The 23,369-nt window shown below is 48.9% G+C and overlaps 1 protein-coding gene across 1 annotated transcript in view; it reads right to left on the reverse strand.

Moving 5' to 3' along the window:
- LOC104527536 (protocadherin-19-like) overlaps window positions 1–23,369 on the reverse strand; it is a gene marked incomplete at both ends in the record, with an annotated part of 55,981 nt that overhangs the window by 17,241 nt on the left and 15,371 nt on the right. Inside the window, 2 exon segments of the mRNA XM_029085793.1 lie at window positions 7,391–7,563; window positions 10,590–10,648. Of these exon segments, the coding sequence (XP_028941626.1) occupies window positions 7,391–7,563; window positions 10,590–10,648 (232 nt within the window).

The raw sequence follows: 23,369 nt of genomic DNA on the forward strand, positions 1-23,369 counted from the left end.
TTTTTGCCGTTTTAATTACAGTAACATTGCAGCATTAATCATGTAAGCCTCTGTTAAACAAGTAACAGCCATCCTCCATCATAATTAAGAAGAAAGGCCAAGCAAACAGGAGCTTTGGAGTTTACCATATTTCCTCTGAAAATTGTGTTTTAACTTAAAGAGTTTCACAAACAGTAGTTTTATTTGGCTTTAATTAGTGTTGTGAAGGAAACATTGAAAGGTTAATAAGAGATGGTTAGTTTGTAATGCAAGTTTCCCAGTGCCAGCCCCAGCAGTTCAGTCTGTTTTCAGAGTCATTAACGATGTAGATTGATTACAGGAGGAGATGGGGAAGCGCTGGCTTGCTGTGTTAGCAGAAGGTTCGGTTTTATTCATATACCTTCCCTACTGTTAAATATGATGGCCATTACCTTGACCATTTTGCTAGTCTTCACTGCTGCGAGACAGAAAGTGTTAATGGTTTCCTTAGAGGTTATTGGCAAAAGGAAAAAAAAAAAACAAAAAGTCCACTGGAGCCTTTTTTTGGCTTGTTTATAAGGGAAAAGGAAGCTGCAAGCTTGACTGAACTGTTTATTTATCTTAGAAATATTTGAAAATCCAAGTATTGTGTGGTGGTTTTGGAAAAGGATGCTTTGGGAGAGCCAGGGTCAGCACCGCCCCGTCCTTCAGCTGAACCCTGACAAAGATCTTCTCTGTGAACCTTCTGCTTGGGCTGGAGTTTCAGAGCAGTTAACAAAACCAAGCACAAATAGAAGCTGAAACTATCTAATCAGAAATAACACTTCTTCATATCTCCTATAAATTGCTCTCCAGTCACCCAGCAAAAATATGGATAAGCAATAACTAAATTTGACAAAATCTCATTAAAAAGTACAATAAAACACTAGAAACCCTGCAACTTTCTGGGTTGATCATTCATCCGTTACAAACCTACACAACGGGGCACAGATCCAAGTTTTAATTTTCCCCTCGGAGTTGCCAGAATGTTCACATCTGGTGAGTATTTTCTGGGCTTAGACGGAAAGGACTTGAGGATCTAAAGGTTATAACTCCTGTGACCCTGGACTGAGTAACTTCAGTAATGGAGACATTACTAGAATTATCTTTGATGGAAGGAACCTGAAAACTGAAGAAAGAGTGCCAGGAACGTGGGATATATGATAATGCTTCCTGTGCAAACAAAGGAAGGTTACACATCTGTTTGTTACTGAGTTCTGCCGTCGCAGAAAGGGACTGGTGTTCATTTACAGCTATGGATATGACTTCAGTGTCACCCCTGCCCCACCATCAGTATCCACGAGGACTTCTCCAAGCTGTGCTCAACGCTACAGAGCTATGAACCTAAGGAAGGAGCAACACAAGGGACCTGTCCATGCCAGCCACAGTGTCCCTGCGTGGATTAAACCACCTCGAGTGAGCACTGCCCTGCTCTGCTGCAACACAACACGGCTGAGCCCATCGGCCGGGCAGCCTGACCCAACTCTGCCTGTCCAGATCACCCACTGAAGATGGAGCTAAGCACCACGTCCCCAGCAACAATAAGGGTCAACTTGAAGAGAGACTTGTTAGTCTGAGTGCTTGACAGCTTTTTTCCAGTTACACTCACTGGTCTAATAACAGATATTACATCCCCTGGTGAGCCCGGCTGGGCAACGTCAGCAGGAGCGGGTGGTTGGGGAGGATGGAGAGAGCATGTACAAAAGCATCAGTAACCGCCACACAGACATCCATGCTCTGACTTGGATGCTCAATAGCTAATCATTGAAAAGTGCAGGAATCATAAGACAATCAACTCCTCGTCTCAAAGCCCAGCTTACCCACTCGTCATAAAAATCCTTCTGTGGGTTTTCAAACTACTGCGAGGAGCTGAGTGCTCCCTCCAGGCTGGCCACTGCAGGAGCACCACTGAGCTGACAGAGGCGGCTGCGCTGAGAGATCCAGGCAATCATACAGAAATCAGAAGAGCTGCAATAATTGACATTGCCCTGTAAAGAAAGCTTACAGCATTTATCCATCTTAAGGGATGTGCTGTCACTCACAGAGAAATGTTATACTTGCTGTCTCGTGCTGCATATATGAATACGAGAAAGTAGGTATTTTTATTAATTTGTAGAAACTTCCAGAGAAATGCAGCTATCCAGGCAATCATACAGAAATCAGAAGAGCTGCAATAATTGACATTGCCCTGTAAAGAAAGCTTACAGCATTTATCCATCTTAAGGGATGTGCTGTCACTCACAGAGAAATGTTATACTTGCTGTCTCGTGCTGCATATATGAATACGAGAAAGTAGGTATTTTTATTAATTTGTAGAAACTTCCAGAGAAATGCAGCTGTTATATCCAGCTTCCAAAGCCCTAGAACATGTCACTTAGGTCTTCATGTACATACAGCTCTACAGAAAAGATTTTCTACAGACTGAAAAGGAGTTGCAGGTGGAACGACTGCTGGAAATCAGCTTAAAAAATCAACAGTTTCTAATACCTGTGTTTGCCTCCAGTTAATACCATTAGTCATGTTCTCAATTCATGACTGCCATGCACCCAGATACTGTGGAGATGAGCATAAGAACCAATTGGAATATTCTAAAACCTGATCCCCTAAATGATGATGTATCTGAATAATTTGGGATGCAACCAGCAAGAAAAGTTTCAGTGCATGTGCCCGGCTCTCTTTACATTCAAGCCTATTTCTTTGCCACGCGATAGTATAAAGATGACTTAATGTAAGCATTTAAATATAGCCCATTTCTATTCAAAGAACCCTTCGTCTTGCTGGAGTTTATGAGACTCAGACACAATTAAACCACCTATGTGAGCAAAGTTCCTCAAATGTGGAAATGTATGCAGGATCAGGTCTTTCCAGATGACATTTCACGCCAACCTTTACTGCTGATCTGGCACCAGAAAAATGGAAGTGATGCTTTTAGAAGCAATTCTCTGTAGAGACACATTACTGACATCGCTTAAAAACCCCTCTCACTTTGATTTTAAAGCTTTTTCACTATTTTATGGCTGTGGTGACTATTTCTAACGCTGGCTTTTTTATGATTAGTGTGTGTTTATTATTTTCATATTTTCTTTTGGATTCTATTTTTATTTTAAACAGTGAACCGCTGATTCATTTGGCCAACGATTTCCTTTCTACAACTGATGGTAAAAATACTGTCCGGCACTGGGAATTAAGATAAGTTTGAAAACTGTTGCTTCTAACATTAAAAGCACATATTTTAAATAGTTCCTTTCTGATTTCTATGCTGGCAAGAGCTCCTATGACTTATAGAGTACAAGTATGGCTCTGGCTCAAGGCAAGGTGAAAAAGGTAAGAAAAAACATTTAAGCAGACCTAGGTGCCCATATACATCCACACAAAGAAAAGAAGCCAAACCTGCACAAACACTATGTTTGGAAGAGGGCAAAGGGATTTAAAAAAAAAAAAAAAATACCAGTATGAGCAAAACCAAGAGAGGAATAACTACCTGAATCACAAAACAGAGTATCTAGCCTCAAAGATGCTAATTCAGGTCCTGAGGGATCTAATCAACCTCTTTGTTGAAGTAAAGATAAAACTTTTTGACAGCAAATGCTTTCTGATAAAATGGAATTTTCAATTACCCTGTGAAACATCTGGTCCGTGCTGCCATTTCCCGCGAAAAGCACCGCCACGTTCTGCAGTGTTGGAAAACATTTCATGCTGAGATTTCCCCACGTTGCTGGGAGGAACAGGTGTCAGGAGCTTCAAACCTGACAGCAAAGCTCCCACAGCCACCAGTATCACCCACCACTGTCCCACAGAGGCGATGCTGGTGGTGGGTCCATTGCCTGGCACCACTGCACACTCCACCTCCTTTATGGAAACCAGGGTTTCCTCCAGTGCTGGACTTTGAGTCAAGGTTACACCAGGACATGGAGGAAATCCACCCCATATCACTGTGAGGGTACCCCAGGATTTACCCCCATCCTCCAACAGACTTCTCCAGCCAACCCAAAACATCGCTGAGATCCAACAGCCACTTCAAAACCTCCTTTTCTCAAAGAAATCCATTTGGAAGTTCAGCTGAGGACGCCGTTAGGAAAGGAGTGCTTACAAACTTCTAGCAGCGCTTAACACCTCAAATAAACAAACAATTAAACAGCAGCGAGGCGATAGTGAAAGGTGGAGCCCGTGCCCGCCTGCTTCAGGGTCCCATTTGGTATCAATTAGCAAGGGAAGGAAAACAATTCTGGGCGATAATGAACTCCAAATTGGGTACATATTAGAGCAATTAAAGCAATCTTTTCAACTGATGAATTTATAATCAATAATTAAGATCCTGAGGTAAAGAGGGACTGGGCAGAAGTCCTACTCCCGAAATAAGCGCCGTGGCTGAGCTCCAGGCGGAATGTCTGATGACCTGCTGCTGCCCACTAAAGCTCAACACCCTCCACACTATGGTTTGCTGTTTTTCTGGAAATCTAGGTCATTTCCAAAGGAAGAGAAAAGACTCCTGCCAGCGGGACTGGCAGCTAGTGTCACTCCTATCAAAGAATGGCACCAGGGCAGTGAAGGGGTAGAGGGTCCCAAGGCCACCTGAGCATCTGCAGCAGGTCCCTGGGGCTGCCACGGTCACGTACTCACCATCAGTGCTGAGCTCACACACTGGTTTAAGAACACTGAAGGAGCTTTGACCCATCCATGCCTACCTCTTTCTGCAGGAAATGCAGCATCTCAGTAGGTGAAGGCTGGCCAGACAGGTCCACACTAACCCACAGTGCCACCACAGAGGGATCAACCTCTACCCCCGAGCTACAAGGATTTGTGCCAACCAGCATCTTGCCTCAGTAGATCTAGGATTACCTGCCAAGCAGATAAAAACTCACAAATTATCTGCATGAAGTCTGAGAGTTGGCCGCTTAAGAAGGACTCGTGGTGTTACAGAGGTCCAAGCCCAGCAGAGCTGGTGGCTCCCGCATGGGCTCCCAAGCAAGATCATCAGCATCAGCAAGCAAACCCTGGCAACTCTCCCAGCACACCTCTCTGGGATTATGCGAGATGTGGTTTGGGCAAAGACAGCAAGCAAAGGCAAAGCACAGGCACATGAGCTGCCAGGCTGCCCTTTGGCCACGGACTGTGTGCTCAGGATGGTGGTCAGCCCATTGCTCCCGTGCATCCTCAGCACTGAACTTGTTGCGTTTCCTTCCTGCCCCACCACTCTGACCTGAAATCGGGTAAAAATTACCATGCCCAAACCATCGCTTTAATCATGCGGGAACTGCTGTTATCACCATCATCTCAGCATCTTGATTTTCCTGATTATTTTCTGCAGTCCTTGCTCAACAAATCAGCTCAGAAAAGACTCTCTTTAACCTTTTTTTTCAGCTTCTTCAACACTCACTGCTAACCTCTCCACCCGCACTGCTCCTCTCATTGCTCCACGAACACCCCGATAACCCGTCGGGTGAGTCCCCCCTGCTCCTCCACCCAAGGCAGCCTGGGTCCTGCAGGACAGGAGAGCTGTCCCCCGGCACACCTGCCTGCCTGCAGGTCTGGCTGGATGGCAGCACAGCGCTGGCATGCCGGTTTCTCCCCAAAAATAAACCAGAGCCAAGAGCACGAACCATCATGGGACTGGGAGCCAGACTCACAGGTCGCCTTTGCCCAAAAATAAACCAGACCCAAGAGCATGAACCATCATGGACTGGGAGCCAGACTCACAGGTCGCCTTTGGAAGTCGCCTATGGAAATACTCCTGATTTTTGGGGGGTATTTTACATGCAATGAAGAGTCCATGTTACAATGGACCGGACCGTGTTTATTTCCATCTGACTCCTCGGACGAGCTCTGCCTCCAACTCATCCTCTTTAACTTATTTGCATTGTTATCTGGTGCACAACAGAGCCAGCACGCAGACTTATCAGAAATGTAATCTCTGTAAAACCCTATCTGCAGTCCATTGAGATTGGGGTTGGTTTTTTTTTGCCGAAGAAATGTGACAAAAAATTAACAGATGTTGCTCAAACCATTCAACGGGATGGGAATCAATTATGAACGTTTTTGCTCCTACAGTCATCCCTTACTGCAAACGCATCTTAGGAAACCCTCTGCTGATCGAAATGAAAAAGCATTTCTTTGTAATAGAAGAATAATAAATGATAGCTATCAGCCTGCATTCTCTGACACGGCACCAGTCCGCGGAGAATTAAACTGCCACTGTACAGTTATATAAATGTTTAATTTTTTTCATCTTTGGCCACAGTAGGGTTGTCTGGAAATACATTATCACTGCGGATGCCATCCCTCTCCAATTAGCGTGGCTGGCAGCGTGGAATGGGTAGGTGACCTCCACGTTCCCCTCCTCGTGGAGTCTTACAGGGTTAACTACGGCCATTTAACAGACTCTATCGAGAATTAATACAGCGATCAGCTTCTCTCCAGAAAAAAAACCCAACACACTCAGCGGCGCAGATGGCAAGAACTCTCTCTCCCCCGTTTGACTCTTTTATGACAGCAAAACAAAGGGTTTTAATGATGTTTACCATGAATTGAATTAAACAGCTGAAGACCAGTTCATAATCACAGCATTTTGTTTTCATATCCTTAAGTCTTTTAGCAGTGGGGCTTCCAGTTGAGCCTCAGCTACAGCTTATCTCAAGATATAGCCAAGTGCCCCGAGGCTCCCCTGCGCCCGAGCACCAAACCACACTCAGCCTTCCTAATTGAAAAAGACAGGATGTTTGCATAGGATGTTTGCATCCGTCAGACATTCAAAGCGACATTCATGCCCAAGTACAAACGATGGCTTGGGCTCAGCTGAACTCCTCTGACTTCTTCCCTCTAGCCAATACCGGTCAAGTTTCAGAGCAGGACTTCATCCCTGCACGTGGGGATGTGTAAGAGCTGAAACCCTGCCACTGATTTGGGGAAAAAGATACAAAGCCTCGCCCACTGGCCTGAGCTAATCCCTCGTGGGATGCTGACTAATTGCCTACATGTTCTGCTGACCTTTTGGAAAAGTTGCCTGGACGGTGCCTGTGCCCAAGCTCTGGAGATGGTGAGCAGAGCACGTGGGGAAGGGTGCACCATCGCCAGCAGGGACCAGCCCTGGGCACCGTGTTGGTAATTCCAGCCCTAATCCCAACTCTGTCACTCGCTCACTGTCAGGCTCACTGTTCAAGGCGTTGGGTTTTCTGCCTGTGAAATAGAGGATAATCCTAACTGCTTACCTGACAGGCGTGGCGTGAAGATTAATTTATATCTACCCAGCACTCTGACAATGTACAGCGTTATCCCCAGCAAGCGCTAAGCACTCTCATCATGCACCCACTGAGGTGGCATCAGAACCATGGGATAGGGCATGTTGGGGCAAAAAGGGGTGGTGGGCAGCCCCCCAGGACGCGTGGTGGTGGCTCACCTTGCTCAGGGCCCTGGGACCCCATGGAGGGGACGCTGGTGTTCAGCACGTCGTTGACGGCCGTGTCACAGTAGAGGCCTCGCTGCACGTCGTGCTCGCTGTCCGTCTGGTCGCTCTCCTCATGGCCACTGTCCTTCAGACTGTTCCCCTCCAAGTCCTTGAACGTGGAGCTGCTGGGGGAGACACAGCCATGACTTACTGGGTGGGACAAGGCGGCCCTCACAGCTCTGCAGTGAGACCTGGGGTGGTGGCATGGGTGCCGCCGCTCAGCCTCACACCCCACAGGGATGGCGAGGTCCCCTGGCACCCCCAGCCCACAGCAGCAGGGCTGGGATTGCTCCCCCAGCGCAGAGAGCTGGGGAAGGGGGCTCAGGGGGGCACTCCCTGCACCCCAAAACACAGCATCCAGACCACACCCCCTCGCAGGCTGCTCCTGCCCATGGGTATGGTGCGAGCCAGTGGGTCAAGCTGCTGTGGACAGTATGGAACCTGAGAGGGAAGCAGGATTGGAGAGTAAAATTGGAGAATAAAATATATACACTAAATGAGCTGTTTCTATAACTGGGCTCCCTCAAGTCGTATGACCTCATATTGAAGTTAGACAGAATCTAAAACCTAATTTTTTAGGTTACAGGCCAAATCCTAGTTGCTTTAAGTTGGAAAACAAAACTCTTCCTAGAAACGGGTACTTCTCACTATGATGGTGCCATTCTTATTTTTAAAAATAACCCAGTGATTCTAGGTCTAAGTTCACACAGGTTTAAGGAGATCTGTGGAACTCCCTGAGATCTCCTGCAAGTCCAGCCATTGCTGGGGGGACCTGAGGGCTGAGCTGCCCACAGATTTCCCCTGAAGGCTGAGCAGCTCCATCACCCCATGACACCCAGCTCCTAGGCTGGAGGAATGGAAGAGTCTCATTTCTGGCTGCACTGGGGATCCTTCTGCTGCTTCCCGCTGCCCTGCAAGGGTTGATGCCCCACACCACCCAGCTGCAGCCACCTACAGGGACATCTCGAGATGCGCCTGCCCTGGGTGGCATGACTATCAGGGTGTCCCTGGAGCCACCCACCCTGTGTCTCCTTCCACACTCAGCCTTGGCATGGGACATCTGCACCCATCAGGGGATCCACCTGCACCCACAGTCCCCAGCTCTCTCGCTGGCTGATTCGGTGTGAAATGTTGGTGGAAGAAGCGTCCTGCGCTTCAAAGCCCCAAAGAGCTGGAGATTTTCATTACTTTGAAAAGCCCTTTTGCGTCTCCACGGAAACCAAGCAGACCACCTACCATCTGATGCTTTGCAAAAGCACGCAAGGGGGGAAGCTCGAAATACATATAAATTGGTAAACCTTCAAACATTACCTTTTAAATAAAGATGTCCCTGTTGAAGCCACTGACTTTGATTCCAGACAACATCAAAGAATTTTAAGTTAAGAAAGCACTACAAATCTACAATTCATTTGTGTGCGCGTAGATGAGCGAGAGAGGCAGGCAGACAACACAGGAAAAGTACAAATAGATTAATTAAAGTGTTGGATTTGAGGAGGTTCACTCACCAAAGATAGAAGAGCTACAACATCTTCATAAAGGCAAAGGATGAAAATGATGCCACAGTATGTTACAGAAAATATGTTTTGTTCTTAGATGTCTGCACAACGTTCCCGGCACCCGTTGTACTTAAGATACAAGACAAAGGTAGCAAGCGAGGGGAAACGCTGTCCTACACGGAGCCGCTGTTCATAATAACACAGGCAACCCGTGTTACAACGCATTTATCTTCCCCGCAGCGAACCAGACCGTAATGCAGCAGCCACACGACATGTTTCCGCGGCTGACACTTCTCTAAAGGATGGGCAGGTCTCGGGGAATCGGCAGCAGCAGCATTTCCCAAACAATACAGGAGTAAGCCCTGCTGCGGCAGGCGGGAGGGAGCGCTGCTTGCCTTTATCTTAGGTGTGAACGAGGAAAGATTAATAGATTTGGGTTTGTTTTTTTTTTTTCAGTATGCCTGCAGACTCTCTGGTGAGGAGCAGCACGGCGCAGGCAAACTGTCTCTCTCACAATCACGCCAGCATCGTTAAACATCATGAGCCACGCAGGCAAATATACCTGCCCTTCGCTAGCTGAACCCGAGCTGCTTCAACAATGCGCTCGCAGCTCCCTTACTCCTTATATTTTTTAAGATGTAAACAAATGGGATCTCAGCCAGGCAGATAATTGGATTTTTTTACTGCTCAGATCTGATCTCAACAGTTCAGGCCGGCTCCTGCTCTCTGTTACACCCCTGCTGCCACAACAGCTTCTGCAGAGCCCCCGACAACCCCACCGGGCACAGCACAGCCGTGGCTCAGCCACCACACACCTCGGCCGGTCCCAGGGGAGGAGAGGGGAGGTGGGCAAAGAGCTGCCGGCCACCTCCTGCGCCCGCATCCTGCCTGGGGAGACGGCCCCGCAGCCCTGCGCGGCGGCTGCCTGATGAGTATTGATTGTGCCATGTCCGTGCTTCCCCGCCTCAGAAAAAGAGAGCCGGGGAGGCAGAGGCCAGCCTGGCCTCCTGCCCCACGGGAGATGCTTACCTCTAGTTTAACACAATCCAGGGGGGTTCAAGCCCATAACCCCGGCGTTAACCTCCCAGAGACATTTCTTCACCACTGCTAAGCTCTGAGGCAGCACTGGGTTAAATTCCCCCAAGAGTAATTGCCAGGTTGCAACTGAACTGATGATTTCCTTTTTAGCCCTGGAAGAAAAGAGCCTAGCAAAGTGCTGGTTTACCTCAGTTTTCAAACTAAAACAGTGAGCGTGTATCCAACCCAATTACCTGCCCCCAAATGAGATTTTTTTTTTCCCCCACCTCACTTGGCAGGGAGATCTCACTATCCAAATCTATCATTTTATTCCTACGTATTCAAATAGAATAAACTCTATGAATTTGAAAGTTGTCAGGGTAACAGCACTCCACCTAACTCGCTGCAACTTCCTGGTGCGAAGGAGCCAAAGAGAAGAAAAAAAGACTTGCCTTTATTGCAAACCAAGAGCAATGGGACTTAATAGGAAGTAAATAGTGTTTTTAAAATCAAATGATTACTCTTGAAACACTTTGCATATTAAAAAAAGAAAGTAGTATATAACACAGTAAGGAAGAACATTAAATAATCAGGATTTGGCTGGGCAAACCCAAGTGCTTTCAAGCGAGCCTACCTACCTTTTTATTAAATGAGCTCTGCTGTTCACGTAGTTGGAATCGAAGGAGTAGTTTTCAGTCTGGAAGGAGGAAAAGAAAAGGGAGATGGTTACAAGTCTGATTGCTCCATGACTGGGAACAGCTGGGTTTGCAGGTCTAGCACAAAAACCACCAGCAAACCCCACAGGAGGGAAGGAGCATCCCGGCACGGGACAGACCCCTGAGAGTGGGACACAACTGGGCACAGAAAACTCCGGTCCCTCCGGGTCTTTCCACCAGCTTTCACCCAAAAAACAGGCTGGCTGGTGACCACAGAACAATTTGCAGAGAAGAAACAATGTGACTATGCTCTGTTACAAAACTAATTGCTTTTAATTCCCTGATGGACTCCATTCTGCGTGTGTCAATTTGACTGAAAGTTCAAAAGGTATTTTTCTTATTAGTGTATAATTAACATGTTAAAATATTTATTGCATAGAAATGTAAATGCCAGCAAGGTAATCCCCTGCCAGAGAATTGAATGCGGGCACTTTTCTTTGTTTTACATCATTTCGTTTGCAGAGACAGTGGGCTCTGGTATTAATAAAAAAGCAAACAATGGGTGACACGCTTAAAAGTTGGAGGGGAGTGAAAGCTGGGGGGAAGTCAATGGATTTGTCATCTGCAAGCAAAACCCACTAACTCGCTCCGTACTTGAAACATCATCTTTTAACCTCAGATTACAAAGCCCCGGATTTCTATTGCTCAGAGCAGGTAAGGAACCAAAAAAAAAGCAACTAGAAGGTGAAGAAGAGAGCAGGGTGTTACCACCCAGGAGGCCATGGTGGGAGCTGTGTGGTGGGACGCAGTGGCTGTTGGACAGCAGGATGTGGTGGGAGCTGCATGGTGGGACACAGAGGCAGTTGCATGGTGGGACATGGTGGGAGCTGTGTGGTGGGACGCAGTGGCTGTTGGACAGCAGGATGTAGTGGGAGCTGCATGGTGGGACACCGAGGCAGCTTCATGGTAGGATGTGGTGGGAGATCACAGAATCATAGAATGGTTTTGGTTGGAAAGGACCTTTAAAGGTCATCTAGTCCAACCCTCCTGCAGTGAGCAGGGACATCTTCAACTAGATAAGATGCATGGTGAGTCACAGTGGAAGCCATGTGGTGGGATTTGCATGGCTTGACCAGGATCCTTCCTGGGCTTCAAGTACCCTGGGAGATGCAGATCTCTTTGCATGAGTCAGGTACCCCAGTCCGTCTGTCCACCCAAAGCCCCCCCAAGCTGCAGGGAACCCACCTGGGCTCCCACCAGCATCACCTCACGCCCAGGGGATGCTCCTTGCCCCAGCCAGGTACCCTGGGCAGCAGAGGGGTAGACTCTGTTCTGTCCCCTTCCTCTGGGCTGACAGCAGTGTGTCCCCAGGACAGGAGTGGTGACAGCCACCTGCCCCGCAGCCCCGTCCTGCCTTCCTCTCTGCCGCGGCTCCTCCTCATCCCATCCGCTCTCCTTCCCAAAGAGCCGCTCTGGGATACTATGGCCTGTTTTTATGGCAATTATGAACATGGTAAAAATAAATGCATGCATCTTTAATGTCTCAATAAATAAAGGAAAGCAGAGTCTGCTGCTAACGTAATCACAACGGCAGGATGCAGGCAGCGGGGCCGCTGCAGCAGAGCCGAACGTGAAATCCAATCGTACCCTGGCAGAGGTTACGTTGCTCTGCCAAGATAATAAAGCAAAGGCAGTGTTGGTTAAGTGTGACCTTTTCTGAAATACAGCACAATATCTAATTTACCAAACAGAAGCCTCCCAGAGAGAAACATGCAAGGAGCTGCGAGCCGGGGGAGTTGGCCTAACACTCAGCACAGCTCAGTTATTACTTTCAGATAGTAATTACTGCTGGAGAGTCACGCAGGAGATTTACTGCACAAACTACTGGTCCCTGCAGTTCCTGCATCCTCTGTCCTGCAGGATGGCTCGGATGGTTAGAGCTCAGGAGCAAACAGACACTTGTATTTTTAAAATATACGATGCCAAAGACTTAAACGCCACAGAAAACGCTCAATCCTGTCTTTATCCATCAATCCTTACAGCTCCATCCCAGAGGAGGGATGCCACCCCACAGCATGTCCCCCCACAGCAGCCCCACGGGAGATCCCAGCTGAGCGATGGAGGGCAGGAGGGATGGGAGCCAGTTTCGGAGCAATCCCTGCTCGGTGGGGAGCCCCCTCCATCACCCTGTGCTGGCGGATGTGGGAAGGGCTCCAGCAAGCCCAGAACATCAGCTGGTTCCATCCCTGCATCCCCAGCCCCACTGCTGTGCCCAGCAGCAGCATGAGAACCCCTGCACCCACCACCACCTCTATCAGCTTCACCCACCACTACCTCCATCAGCTTCATTCATAGAATCATAGGATCATAGAATGGTTTGGGTTGGAAGGGATCTTAAAGATCATCCAGTTCCAACCCCTCTGCCATCAGCAGAGACACCTTCCACTAGACCAGGTTGCTCGAAGCCTCATCCAGCCTGGCCTTGAACACTTCCAGGGAGGAGCAGCCACAGCTTCCTTGGGCAACCTGTTCCAGTGTCTGACCACCCTCACAGTGAAGAACTTCTTCTGCACATGTGTGTGTGTGCGTGCATCCCAGCACCAGGAAAACCAGGAGAGGAATGAATGGCTGGGTGGGAGGATCCAGAGAGGAAATTTCAATATATACAAGTACATCCCAGAGCTCTAAATGCTCTGAGCACTGACGCTTCAGGAGCCAGGAGATACCCAGGTCCATCCACAGGGAATGCCTGAGCTGGTGCCACCAAAACCCCACTGCAGGCTGAGGAAACACCGCATGTGCTGCCACCAGATCTCCTGCTGCAGCCCAGATACAACTCTCATGCTAAACCCGCCTCTGACCGACACCACTGGGAGCTTTGAGACTGATTTCTGACCCAAAAAAAAGACCAAACCTGGCTCAACTCCAATCATCCACTGACAAGCAAATTCCCCAGGATGTGTGTCTGTTGGACTGGAGTAACATGCAGACCCCCCAGTCCACGTGTCCCCCCTGCTCTGTGTCACGTCTTCACTCTGTGCCACGTCACTAACCAAGACACGACCCCCAAGTCCATAAGCGAGCGGGTTCCCGCGGGCTCGGTCCCAGGCAGCAGCCGTTCCCAGGCTCCGAATCCCCCGTGCCACCGAAAGCAGCACAACTAATGCTAATTACTTCCAGATTTTGGAGAAAACAAGGAGTGACACGGACACAAGGATGGGAAATGTGCTTCCCTGGCCTGGGGGTTTGCACCCTCGGTGAGAGCTGCCTGCACCAGCACAGTCCCACCAGTACAGCCCAGCAGTTTACGAGGTCTCTCCTCAGCCACGGGATTATCCGTCAAGGTTATCTCCAAGCAGGCTAGGGGATCAAAACAGAAAAATAAAAAAGAAATGAGATTTTTCATGGAGGAGGGCTGCTTTATAGCTTGCATTATTCAATCGAAGTTCACTTGATTTAATTCTAGTTCATCCTGCGAAGTGTAATCACTCACAAACAGAGGCAAAATGACGGGGAAGGAGAACATCTCTGACCTGTCAACATATTAATTGGGAAAGGATCCACTCCCTCTCTTAATGAGGCCCAGAGAACAAAGTTGAAGCACAAAAAAGAGGGAAAAGGTAAGGCTGGCTGGTGCCGATGAGTGTGCCCTTCAGAACGTGCCTCATCGAGAGGCCAGCCCTCAGCTTCTTCATTATTTTGGTAGAAGCAAACAGTTAATTTCCCACTGATCCACACAGCTCCTGTGGAAATGAAAGGAGAACCCAGCCTTGAGCCCAGCCTCTCCTGTCCATGGTCAGGGTCAGGTACAGCAAGGACCTCCCAAACTGCACTGCCAATTCTTATCCCCTGCTCCTCATACACAAATAAAAGATGCTCACAGGTGTCAGGATCAGACCCTCAGCCTCTGAGCTATGAATAAACAACACAGCCAAGACACTGGGAAGCACCGAGTAACACCTAGCATAAAGTCTGTGCTCTCAGCCTCTATTTCTCTTGGTGGAAAGAAATTCTGCTGTCCTCCAGGCTTGGGATTTGCTTTCCAGACGCAGGCATGTTGGTGTCAATGGCATCAAAGAGAGAGCCCTGGCTCGGCACGCAGCTTACCAGTGCCTAATTTGAAAAATGCTTATAACTGCTGCCTTAGCAACACAAATATAAATATAACAACAGACACACTCGGAACTGAGCAATGAGCAGGGAAATTTTAAACTTTTTTTTTCCTTTTTTTCCCCCCCCGAAATCAGTTGCTTTCAGTTGAGGACTGCCAATTCCATTAAATTAAAAAAAAATAGATGTACAAATGTCAGTACAACTCCTCTTGACCTGGACATCACGGGGGGGTGACTTCCCCATTAGCAAATGGCCTGTTAGCAACAGGGCGCTGCTCTAAGGACTGCTCACTCTCTGCCTTCGAAAAAGAAATAAAGTCCCGAGGATCCAAAGGCGGTTTAAGGGGAATTAATGCAAGTGCCAGCAGAAAGGTCAGCGGGCTGCGGTGACTCTGGGCACCACCACTGCTGTGGACTGATGGAGAAACAGAGGATGCTGGCTGGGGTCACTCCCCAGGATGGGGGGATGTGTCCTGGGCTCAGAGGCTCGGATCAGCACAGCCAAGTCCCTGCCAGCCTGCTCATGCGGGGCAGACACCCAGGATCCGCCTCCTTCTTCCCACTTTTCAGCTATTTTGAGTGGGTTTTTTTTCCATATGGCACTCCATGGAGGTGAACATCCAACTTTCCCTGCTGTGTCTGGATCCGGGCTCTCGAAGGAGGGTTTGGCTCCTCAGTTCACACATCAGCCCCCCAGCAAAGTCCATGGTTGTTCGAAGCAGTCCCCATCTCTCCCAACCCAAAGTGACAGGTATCCGTCCCTCCGCCAGCCTCCGCCTCGGAAGATGACTCTAAAGCATCTCAGCGCGGGTTTCTTTGCCCTTCTTCTCACTTCAGGGTGAAAACATTTCTATCTTTCTATAAATTATTGTAAACCTGCTGCAACCTCCTGCCAAAGCATGTAGGGACCCTTCACAAAATCAGCTTCATAAAAATGACACATTTAGCGCCACTTTTTCAGGGTTATCCCTTGAGCCGTTTTCTTCCTCCCCTACGTGCCTTGCTAATACAGCTTGCATGTCACCCTTTATTATTAAAAAACAAAGCAGACCTTTCTCCAAGGCTGCAATGTGCATCTCTCCTTTGGGGTTTCAGAAAATCCTCCCAAAACACGCAACAGCTCCTCATCCTCTGCACCAAGCTGCACGTCTTCACCAGGAGCACCGGTCTCCTGACCTTCCCTCCATGCTGCAGGCATCGTCAGGGACCACAGAAATGGGAAATTGTTCCCAAAAATCCACAGGGCCTCCCTGGTGGGAAGGGTAGGGCTTGTAAGTTCGCTTCTCCCAGTTCTCCTGTATCCTCAGTCCTGTTCTCCGTGGGACAGACAACCACAGGCTCCAGCATCTGCAATAAAACTGTTGCTGCCCGTTAGGAGATCTCGTCAGCGCTTAATTCTTATGGTTTGAACTATATTGTGGGTGACAGAGAATTCATGGAAATTAAATAAAAACACTCCAGTTGCACTTGGGAAACAGGGAAAATTTCAAAGTAGGGACCAGGTCAAATGAAGTGTGGATCAGCAATTAGGGAAAGTCATTATCATTTAGCAAGATGCTTATTACCCCATGGGAAATAAATAAATGGCCTGAGAATCCTCCCTGCCAGGAGCAGGCGGGGTGTGAAACCCCATCGAACACCCCCAAAATCCATCCCCATGGCCCCGAGGGGAACAGCCAGGCTCATCCTGATGCTCTCACACCCAATAACACAGCTGGTCCCCTAACATTCTGTGATTCTGTGGTCTCGCTCTGCACATGGGCAGGAGACTCATCAGATCCAGGTCTGGGCTGGAGCAGATCACAAAGGACATCAGGAGAGATTTCTCCCCCGTTGTGTGTGATGCCACGTAATTAGCCCCTGCACTACCGGCTGCTGACGAGGACACCGCTGCCTCCGAGCATCAGTCAGAGGCCAGGACCGGTGCCTGACCCATTTGAGGAGCTCTGCTCCTCCTTCCCTGCGCTCACCACCAGCTCCACTCGGGCACTGACAGCATCTGCAATGTCTGCAACCATGGGTGAGGGTCCTGAGCACCATGGCCACAGCCTAGGAAGCTGTAACACGAGACAGACCCATATTTCCCAGTCCCTCGCTCTCCAGCAGCAGCACCTCCCAGCATGGTGGGTATCAGAGATGTGAGAGCAGCACCAGCCCAAGGCTTTGAGTTAAACCCCTGAGCAAACTCTACCCAAATACCTACTGGGGCTTCCACTGTGGGGGAAAGTCAGCAAATGCTGATGGACATGACAGGGGGAGCAATGCCCATGTCACGCCAAGGAGCCCACCACCATCTCCAACAGCCAAGCTGTGCTGTGGCTTGGAGACCCTTGTGGGGTCAGGGCCTTTGGAAAGGACCTGGCTGGCCACCCATCCCCATCAGCAGCTCCAGCCTGCTCCATGGGTGCTGGAGGACAAGCTGGGGGATGCACCTCTGCTGTGTCAACAGCCCTTGGCAAGACAGAGGGAAAACATGAAGTGATTTGGCTCTTCAGGAGCATTGCAGAGCCAGTCACCTGGAGGAGTTCAATAAGGGTTGAAAAGGTCTGACCTCTGGCATCTCCCTTCACAGCATCTCCCTACACCCCGGCTTACTGCTAAAGCCTGTAATACAGGAGATTGCAAACTGTAAACTACCAGCATCGCGTCTCTGAAAAAGTAAGTGCATTTAGCATCTGATATTGATGTTTTATAATTAGATGTAATACAGCAGATCATTTTCCTGCCCTTGATCAATGAAACCAGGGTTGGTTTTGGGGTTGGGCTATTTTGCAGACACTCTGATTGCTGCCTAAACCAAATGGAGCGGTGCCTTGCTCAGTTAAGCAGGAACGAGCCGCGACGAGGATGGGCAAGCACAGCATCCATTTAGATTTACTATCCCCCAAATATAAACAGAATATTTATTTTTGACCTTTTAAGCACTAATTCCAAATTTAATGAGGCACAATGAAGATTCCTCAGAGCCAGTCTCCATGGCTGCTTAACACCTCCGACTCTCTAATTATTACTGCCGCTTAAATAAAGGGCATTTGGTTCTGATGGACATTATTAAACACCAAACTGAGTCCAGCCTCCATTTTCTCTTGATGAAATAAAAAGCATTGCAGAGAAATCAGTGGGAGAGTTCATCTTTTAGCATCACCTCGCTCATCAGAATGAGCAGAAGCATCAAACCAGATTGTATTACGGCACAGGCATGCCCACTAATCCACGCTGAACTCCTGTCCCCTCCCCAAATAAATACAGGCTTTCTCATTTTTTGTCTGAAAATGGATCGGAGGCAGGAGGAAAGGAGCTGCTGTGATGTGATTTTGAAAAAAGGGTATAGGATTAGAAACCCAGATTGAATTCCGAGAGTGGCAACACACAATGAAGCCATAATTGCGCTCCTGAAAGCCACAAATAGTGTCACCCCGTTGAATTTGTCAACATACCAGAAATCTACAGTATGGTTATGAAGAGCAAAAATGCAATAATAAAAAACCTGCCTTACATTCAGATGGCACCTATAACTTAGGGGCCGTGGCACAGGGGTCTCTCCAGCAGCATGGCTAAGGTAGGCCCCCTCCCCAACCCTCAGCAGGGCACCCGCTTGGCACCACCACCCCAAAATCGATTGAAAAGCAAAATCCTGACCCAAAACAGGGGCATGCTTTCCAGGTGAGAGCGTACAGATGCTCTCCCTGAACCGTGAGCAGCCAGGAGGCTGGCAATGCCCTGGCAGCTGCCCAGTGCCTCCCCTGGGGCTGGGACAGGAAGGATTTGGGGGCAGAGGGTCAATGCTTACCCCCCATGTGCCCACAGATGGGCACGGGGCTGAGCTCACATGGGGCACAGCCTTCTGCACAGGGGAGTTGCCTCAATACACCGAGGAAAAAATCCCTGTGGGGATATAATGGCCAATAAACCTAATAAAAGGGTTTTTTCCCATCACCTATGCCTGAGAATTTCGGATGCGTAATGGATCCAAGCACGCAGCTTCCAGCGTGGACTTCACTATTGCGAGAAACAATCTGGATCTAATCAGCAGCCCCAGGGTAATGGGGCATGACTTACAGATTTGTTAAAAAAACCTTTCAGAACCGTCCTTTCCCTGCCTCCTGCCATTAGGAATGAAAACAAATATAACAGAGGAACCTTTTTTTAAATGTTCCCATCGCTAAGGCTAAATAAAACTCCCTGTCATTCACCTTCTGGAGCGGCAGGTCAGAGCGATGCATTTTGTAGGGAACAGGAGAAATCACAGATTTGTCACTGCAAAAAAGAAAAAAAAAAGAAAAAGAAAAGAAAAAGAAAAACCAAAAATCACTGCAGCTGAGTTAAAAATAGCAAAGGCGTGAGATGCCACCGCCAGCTTGGCACATCGGAGTGACAGGATGCCCGGGTGGCCACCCCGCTGGCTGCACCCCGAGCGTGCACAAGCCCCAGGGCGGGTGGGGGGCACGGGGACACGCTGAAACAGGGCCAGGGACCGCAATGGGAACTGGGCTCAGCTGGTGCCTGGCCACCGTGGGGGCACCTCACTCTGCTTCTGCACCCCAGAGGGGACAGGGACAGCCCCGAGGCACCTCAAGGCAGTGGGTGAGGGGGCTCGTGGTGGCAGCCGGAGGATTTCCCCACTTCATGGCTTAGCTGGGAGAAATTTGGGGTGCCAAGACCTGTGCCGGGGTGGGCAGCAGTCCTGGGAGCAGCTGGAGAGAGCAGGATGGGCACACAGGGACCTCGCCCCTGCCCTGTGTCTCAGTGCAAGCCTCATTTCCCTGATTTTTGGGCAAGCAGTGAACATCTCCCATATCACCCACACACCCCACAGATGTTTTCATCCTACGGCATCACCAGAGGTCTGATCCTGCCCCAGGTGTGCCCTCAGCCCACGGCTGTGTGCATCCAGCTCTGCAGTGAAACCTCCGGGCCAGCAGCTCCTGTCTGGCTTCACCTAAAATTCCCTGGCAATGGCAGATAATAAAACTGAGGAGAACACTGCCCTGTGTGCTCGTCGTGTCACCATTTACATCGTTTATCTGTAATTGCGCGGGCAGGCTCGCAGTCAGGACAGCCTCCGCCAGCTCCCGCTCTTAAGCCTCAAGGGAATTTTGCTCACAACAAAATTATTTATCAAAACCACTTTTCCACAATTTTTTATTTTCCCTACTTGGGCTGGAAAATGCAGCTTTCCAGCCCACAAAATTACCCTGCAGCCATGAGCCTGACTGCAGACCTGAGCAGGACTGGCCTTCCTCCCCGCTGCCATCGCCATCCTCGGCGGCTGTGGCACCGCACACAGAGCCCGGGAGGGGAGCAGGGTGCGAAGCCCAACTGGGCTCAGCTCAGTCCCCTCCAAACCTGCTGCCCCCAAAATGTGCCACCCTGGCTCCAGCATCCTTGGGGACACACCAGCACTCTCCGATCAGCCCTTTGTCCCCTCTGAGCCATGCTGCCGGCTCGGGGGCACTGGGAAACTGAGGAATCCCACATAATAGGATCCTGTTTTCTCCCAGAATAGGGAAATAAGTGATAATAAAGTGCTCACCAGGTCTGGCACTAACTGGGTACCCTTCTCCATCCCCACGCCGCCCTTTCCCCTGCCCGACAGCCACCCCGAGTTATTAACAGCCTGGTAAACACAGCCCCTTGGTTATTACAAAGATGCCAAAACCTTCCTACTTCTTGTTCCTTCCAGTTAATGTACCATAACCGAGGATGAATTGCTATTACAAGGAACTAAAAATAAAAATGTTTCAGAGGTCGTAATTGGCTTGTCTTGTTGGGCTTTTTAAGGAGCCAAAGTACCAGTTCCAGGCTATTAGCCCTAAGGTTGCAGGAGAATGGTGTAAAATATTTCTTCATTAAAACCCTACCTTCTCCATAGAGGTGTTTTTCTTTAGGGTTTTTCCCCCCCTTCCCTCTTCATTATTTTTTTTTTTTTAATTCTTTTATTTTTAAAAGATGTGTGTTATCAAATAAGCTTTAGCTAAAAGAGGGCTTCGAAAGCCCAGAGGTGATATAAATAGACAGGGCTTGGTGCAGCTGGAGAACCAGCCAGAGCCTTCACTCATCTATTCAGGTCATTTTTCTACAAAACTTACATAATATTCCTCAGTTGCATCTGTAATCTTGGGCCATTTCTAATAATCAGCATCAAATCTTGCTGCCCTCGGGGAGATGGTGCTCTGTGCCAGCAAGCACCCGGCGTGGGACAGGGACCGCCACCAGCGCAGGCTGCAAACCCTCTGCGAGGCAGCCAAGGCTGCTCAGGGTGCTCCCTAGGATGGGAATGATGGTTTGGGTTTTTTTTTCCTTTTGAGGTTCTTTGGTGCTACTTGGTTATTAAGAGCTTTAGTTACCCCCATGACTCAATTATCCGCAACAACAATGACAAAACCAAAACCATTTACTCGGTAAAACCCTTCTCTTGAAAGAAGCAGATGCTTTGCTGAGAGAGGACTGGGTGGCTTGGCACTAGACATCCTGAGGAGGATGGTGACGTGCAAAACAACAATAATTTCTGTTCACGTCTTCAAAATTGGCTTAAAGTCCTGTTGCTTGCAGAGCCTGAGCCGACTGATGGGAGCACCTTGGGGCTGCCCTGGCCAACCGCAAGGAGCCCAGCACAGCAGAGATCCCTCTGCAACTACGGCTCGGAGCAGCACAGCATTAAAATAAATAATAATACTATCAATAATGATGATGATCGATCTCTAGATGACACTGCACAGCAGAGGAAGCTCAGAAGAATTACAACAGAGCCTTTTACTCCCTGCTTTTGCACAATGAGAATGATGACGCGTTGCTTTGTGAAATGACAACCCAACGGGTATTTACTAGTTTGAGTTTGAGATTTGAAGGTTGCTGCTAGGAGAAGACTATTCCTGTTAGGTACAATTGCTATTTTTTGATAGTGTCTAGGCAATACCTTGTTAAAAAGGGCAAAACAACGGTTATTAATTACCCTAATTAACCCAATTCATAAGACACATTTGTGTGGCTGTCATGACAACTGCTTTGACTAACTTGCCAAGAATAGCTTAGCTGTCCATTCAAATAAATCCCTGATAATTACTAGTCTAGTTTACTGGGCTTCTGTGATAATAATAATTAGTGCTACTGTACAAAAGGTCGCACTAAACAGTTTATGAATGATGCATTTCGCATGGTGATTACATGAGTCATGCAGCACCCAGCAAACGGACACAGCCATGTTCCCAACGCGGCGAGATGTGATTTGATGGGTGCCCGTGGCTGCTCTGTCTGTGGGCAGCACAGCGGGATGAGAGGGAGAAGTCATTCATGTTGGAGGAGAAATAACCAGGAGAAGCTGGGTGAAGCTGGGACATCCACCAACCTGCCTCCTCGACGGCTGGGGAGTCCATCCATCTGTCTGTCCAGCCACCACAAGCCAGGAGATGGTACTCTCCCTTTAATGAAGGCACTGGTAGACACCAAAAAGCTTCCACGCCTGACCTGTCATGTGTTGGTATCTCACCTCACCACCTTATTTCCCTCCTTTTCAATGATAAAACCATGGGTCACCTCTCTGATTTTGGCATACTTCCCCACTATTAGGTTTCAGGATCAATGACAAAAGAGTAGTCAGGTCACCAAAGGTGACATGAGCCAGCGGTGGGCAGCTCCAGCCCTCTGTCTCCACCTCTGCAGGAAGAAACCCTCCAGCCTGCAGTTTGGGTCTCCCCACTGCAGCCCAGCTGCAGCTCCAGCAGATCCCAGGGGTGCTGGCTGTCCTGCGGACATCACTCAGCCCAGCATCGCTGCTCCAGAGGCCGCTGTGGACACAAGAAGAAAGGGCTACCTCCCTCAGCGCCTCCTGACGTGGCTACACTTTCATTCACCCTCAAAATGGGAAACCCACTCCCATCAAATGCTATTTTTCCTCTGCTGAGTTTTTCAGGTGAAAACTGATCCATGGGATTCCCTCTGACTGCACCCAGGCAGAGGCGAGTGGGAACAAGACTGCAACACCCCACCAACACTGCAAAATCCTGCAAAACCCCAGGCAGACCAGGCAGCGGGGCAAGGACAGAGGCAGCACACTCACATTTAATAGAGAGGACAGCTGCCAGCTCCATGGACATCTACGAAATCACCCCATTTAGAATAAATTCCGATTAAATACCACATATGGTCCTTATTGCCCGTCCCTTGTTACCTATCACAAGAGGCATCTGCACGTAAACAGGGTCTTAATCTGCAAATATTTGTCTGCTACAGCATCCTCCTCCCTCACCCCCACCTGAACTTGCAATTATTCTTATTGATTGACTTTAAGAGAGCACGACGCACACGCCTCGAGCTGCCACGCGCCGAGCAAACAAGGGAGCAACGCCGGGCTCCGCTGTAATCATTACCGGGGCGAGCAATTGCCCTGTCACACATGGCAGGTTATGGCTTCAGACTGGAGGCAGCAAGGCCAGATGAACGCTTAAAACGTCGTTACAGTGTGAAAAGCGAGGATGTAGAAATGACACCTCCTTTCTCAACAAATCTGTTCCCGGAGCATCTCCCAGCTCTGCAGAGATTTCATCTCGTTAAGCCTGAAGAGCCAGCACAGCTCTTGGAGGGGGGACACGGGCTTGCGTCCTCTTCGTGTGCCAAAACAAGCTCTGATAAGGTCGTCTTCCATCTGGGGGAA

The sequence above is a fragment of the Antrostomus carolinensis genome, unplaced genomic scaffold, assembly GCF_000700745.2.
Source record: "Antrostomus carolinensis isolate BGI_N321 unplaced genomic scaffold, ASM70074v2 scaffold20077, whole genome shotgun sequence".
In the NCBI taxonomy this organism is placed as follows: Eukaryota; Metazoa; Chordata; class Aves; order Caprimulgiformes; family Caprimulgidae; genus Antrostomus; species Antrostomus carolinensis.